This window comes from Mus caroli, chromosome 3 (genome assembly GCF_900094665.2).
Source record: "Mus caroli chromosome 3, CAROLI_EIJ_v1.1, whole genome shotgun sequence".
In the NCBI taxonomy this organism is placed as follows: Eukaryota; Metazoa; Chordata; class Mammalia; order Rodentia; family Muridae; genus Mus; species Mus caroli.
The window spans coordinates 15409102-15414101 of NC_034572.1; the positions used below are offsets into that span (position 1 = coordinate 15409102).

The following is a 5000-nucleotide window of genomic DNA, read 5'->3' on the forward strand; positions in this document are numbered from 1 at the left end:
GAGAGAGAGAGAGAGAGAGAGAGAGAGAGAGAGAGAGAGAGAGAATGAATATAAGGGAAGAGGGTGTGTGTGAAGGACTCAGTACAGAGTTCAGAATGGCTTCAATCCAGTCCTCCTGCTTGCCCCAGAAGTTCCAGAGATGTGATTTCAGGCATACAAGAGATGTCTTGCAGTCATACTGTTATATGCTTCCTTGAAAGTTAAGAGGAGCTTTAGGCCTTTAGTTTGGAGGGACAAAATAACAAAAGTTATAAGTCAATACTCTGCAGCATCTTTCCGAGTGAACATATTCATGGGCCAACAACCATCAAAGTGCACTGTGACGGAGTTGGTAGAGAAAGTTAAAAATAGATGGGATGGTTATTCAGAAACATATGAGCCAGATCTACTTTTATAAAACAAGTTATTTCTCAGTTGAAAGAAAATTAAGTAGGAAAATCCCAAATTCATGCATGACCCATGAAATGTGTATAGCAAAATTAAATGTTTATTTTCTGAGTTTATCAAATGTTACTAAATTTGTAGTTTATAATATGAAAGGAGTATTTGATTTTTATCTACTTAGCTTCAGGGTAAAAGTCAGTTGCTTTCATGTAAACTCTCTGGTGAAGTTTATAAAGTTTGAAGGAAGATACAATTTCCATAAAAACTGCAAGAATGAGTAAAACTCAGGTCTTGTATGTGTTGGCAGAAGTAAATGTAGACTTCTCTAACTAGGTGGAGCACTTCTCATTTGGAAAGGGATGTGGTCAATCAGTAAGACATTGGGGACTGGTCAGAGACTTGTCGATTGTGATCGATTCACTTACCTGATAGACAAACCACTGACAGAAAGCTGGGGAAACCCATTCACGTGCATGAATGCCACAGTCCATAAAGATAGCCTTTCTTTCTCCATCTTTTTTCCCAATCTAATAAAATAAGGGAGTATATTATACTAGCTCAACTGTTAGTCCCTTGTCAATCAATAATTCATTTTCTCAAACAATCATTTTTAACCATGCTTATGCAGACTCTCCCCAGGGAAGATGGTGGCAGCTCTCCTGTCTATTCATAGTTCATCTTCTGTTACATGATATTTTTTAAAGAAATTTTCCAAGGTTCAGAGCTGCTTTTAGGTTTTTAAACAAACAAAAAAACAAACAAACCAAAACCAACGCTGTCTGGGGCTGGAGAGATAGCTCAGCACTTTAAGTATTTTCTGTTCTTGCAGAGCACCTGAGTTCCGATCACGTTGCCCACATCTAATGGATCATAGCTGCCTGGAACTCCAGCGTTAAGGCAACTAATTTCCTACTTCTGTCTCCTTGGGTACACACATGTACACATCCATATGCATGCATGCATGCATGCATACATACATACATATATGCAAGTACATCCTTTATAAATAAAATACATCTTCACAAAACAAAATCTAGTTTCAGTGAGAAGGCTCAGTTGATAAAGGCACTTGTTGCTAAGTTTGATTAAATCCAGACTTTAGGACCCACTTGCTTAAAGGAGAGAACGGACTCCTTAAGTTGTCCTTAGACATCCATATGTGTCATGTTACGCACTTAAGTGTACCCCTCACACCTCCCAACTTAAATAGAAACAATTTAAAACCCACAACCTGTTCTTGGACAGGATGCCACATGAATTCACATGAATGTCACAGAATGTCACTCCTGAGTTGTAGCTCAGCCTGTAGCAAACTAAAACCTATGTCAAAAAAAAAAAATCCAAGTCCCCTCAAAAATAAAATAGCAATAAAATACATTGTCTTTCTTACTTCAGTGTTAATGTTCTGTGTTGAGATATGAATTATAAAGCTAGTTTGTAAACAGGAGGTGTTCTGACTGGATTGAGACCTGTGCTGTATGTAGATTGGGTTACCTGTTGTTTGAATGGCTTTTGTTTTAAATGGAGTTCAGATTTTGTTTGGGTGGATGAAGACACTAAGCGAATAGAGACATGAGAAGTCAATGCCTTTCCAACTATTAATAAGCTGCTCACGGAACAGAATCTTGGGATCTACAGAGTCTGACAGTGCATTCACCTTGAGCTCCGACACATTAACTCCTACACTGGTGTTACATATGTGTGATAGTTAACTTCTCATGATTTTCATTCACTAGTTTCATTCCCTTACAATGGACTTGGAAGGAGTGTGTAGAGAAATGCGCTGCAAACTGAGTTGTAACACAGCTATCCTGTGAAATAGATTTGCAATCTCTAGCAGGTACTTGCTTCTTTTTTGATTGTGTGAAAGACTATTGATACTTATATTCTTAAATTGATATCCAGTTTAAATATTTCCAAAGCAATATGTTTTGAAACTTCAAATTTAGCCTAGCTGCCACAAAGTGACTTTCATGTCCTTGTTTTGAAGTAACAAGCAAGTTAATGGTTCTGCAATTATTTTTTACCTTGAGGACATATAATGGATTATCTTCCACAGTTGATCCAATTTTAATCCTTGAAACCATCTCAGGATGTTTTTCTAACATTTTTTCAGTCCAAGAAACAATCTTAAGAACAAAATCAAATTTAAAGAGTTAAAGGAAAATTGCATAAAAATCAAGAAGAAAGTAGTTTTAAAAGATAGTAATAGACATTGTATAGCCTACCTTGTTCCAGTCATTGTATTTTGCATAACTGTGCCTGCCTGCGATTTCATCTTTCACATCAAACTGCTTCTCTATCTCTTCTTGTAGGTCATGTATCAGAATTCTGTTTGACAGAAGAATGATAAGAATATACTCATCACAGGATCATTTTATCGTAAGAAAGAGGACATTTTATCTTTCATTTGCAGGAAAATGCCTTTTCCTCTCCTTTATCTGAAATAAAGTCCACTTCCTCATTTCTCAGCCCTAGGCATCTCCATTGGACAAGCCATTGGATGACTTCTGACACCACATCTATTTGAATTATGCTGAACTTTAGCACAGCATTGGATTCATGTTGCTACCCAGAACTTTGAACAGCTTTCTCCAGCATGTACATTATTTATGAAAATTTGAAGAGTTTGTATGTAAAATATTTCACCAATAAATTTTATATTGGTTATATGATTAAATGATAGCACTTGGGGGTTCATTTAATTAAATAACATTAACTATACCTATTGCCCTTTCCTTTACAGTAAAATACTAGCATGTTTGAAATCATATATTTGACTCACACTTTTATCTCTATAATGTTCCTATCTCTTTCCAAAGTACACACGTGCCTATCTATATGACAAATCTACAATAGAATTGTACTACTATTTTAGCTTTTGAAACTTGGGATGAATTGTGAATAACGACAATGATGATAATAAAACTAGTAACTTAGTACTTAGCATAAGCTAAGTATTTTTTTTCAGCTTTTACGTACATTAAGTCACTTTGTCTTCACAAGAGATGTTTTAACTTCATTGTACTGATAAAATCTGACCCACATTGTGTTCAAACACCTTGTCTAATAATAGAGGTAGAACAGGCTAGGGTGCTTTTGAGAGGGTGGAAAGAGTCAGGAAAAGTGATCAGGAGGGTGACACTGTTAGTGTCAAAACGTTTATACCTCCATCTTCAATCTTCATCTCTTCTTGAGTCAACCCATCTGACAATTTCAAGATCTCACAGATTGGAGAATAACTGGCTACCCAAGTTCTGCCTCTTTAATTTTCAGCTCTTACTCCTATTCCAGACTTCTCCCAAACACATCAAACTTCCTGCTTTTCCTGTTTTCTCTTTTACTCTGTCTTAAATTTGTTTAATATGGGCCAGATTCTGCTTCATATACATCATTAATCCTGTCAATACTATTACCACTTAACTAAGGAGGAAATTATTATTTAGGTGATTATATATTTATAATTTGTAACTTTTTAACATTTATTTGTTGTGCCCGTGTAGGTCAAAGGCAACATACAGGGGGTCAGTTTTCTCCTCCCATTTGGACTTCTGGGATGAAACTCAGATAGTCAGAGTGATCAGTGAACACCTTCACCTACCTATCCACATTGCTAGCCCTGTAGCTAAAATGTCTTTGTATTTGGAGTTGGGAATTAGAATCCAAAATGTTTCAGCTTCGTTTCAAATGTGCAGTTTTCAATATGCACATGAATATTTGAATGCATTTTTTGTTTATTTGTTGATTTACTACCCAAGTTCACAAACTTATTTTTAAACTCATGTAGTAGCAAACTGTACTTACATATGATAAAATTTAATGCTGTGGGTATAGTACCTCCTTGTTCTTATTTTCAAAAATATTTTGTTAGAATAATTTTAGAATACAAAATTATCAGAAAAGTGGTTTCTTGTTAGAAATCTCGATATTAAATTATGGATAAGTTTGAGGAGAATTTTGCTGAAATTAGACTAAGCTGTTTTGATACTTCAGCAGACCTTTATATATTTTGATTACCATTTCATATATTATGTGTCATTTTCTCTAGTAAACTTTTAAATTGGTTATTATTCATATGAAATATATTTGTTTTGGTTACATCTATGTATTACTCACCTTAATGACTTTAATTTTTTATTGGTATTTTATTTTAAAATATTAATTATATAATCAGATATATATCCAAATGCACTTACTTTCTTGTGGAGTAACTGCATTTTCTTTTTTTTTTTTTTACTTTTCCCATTGCTATTTTGCTTTATTGTGTTGGATAATTAAAACAGAAAAATAATAGAACTGGAAGAGGGTCTTCTTTCTTTTTCTTCTTCTTCTTCTTCTTCTTCTTCTTCTTCTTCTTCTTCTTCTTCTTCTTCTTCTTCTTCTTCTTCTTCTTCTTTCTCTTAAATTCTCCTCTTAATAGAGAAACCTCTCACAGTAAGCACGATGTTGAATTCCACTCGGGATTGATATAGAAGGGTCTACTTAGATGATCTTTATATTGCTCACTAAGGCAAAGTTGCATTGATGTCTATTCCTGATTCTGAGTGTATTAGTTACTATACTATAGCTTCAGTATAGTATACTCTCTTATAATACACTATGAAAATCATGATTAA

The 5000-nt window shown here is 34.6% G+C and overlaps 1 protein-coding gene across 1 annotated transcript in view; it reads right to left on the bottom strand.

Moving 5' to 3' along the window:
* Window positions 1–5000, bottom strand: part of Cpa3 (carboxypeptidase A3) — a 27523-nt gene that overhangs the window by 10654 nt on the left and 11869 nt on the right. Inside the window, exons 4-6 of the mRNA XM_021157889.1 lie at window positions 2613–2715; window positions 2412–2513; window positions 810–911 (exon numbers count right to left, since the gene is read on the bottom strand). Coding sequence (XP_021013548.1) covers window positions 810–911; window positions 2412–2513; window positions 2613–2715 — 307 coding nt within the window. The remainder of the gene's footprint in view (window positions 1–809; window positions 912–2411; window positions 2514–2612; window positions 2716–5000) is intronic.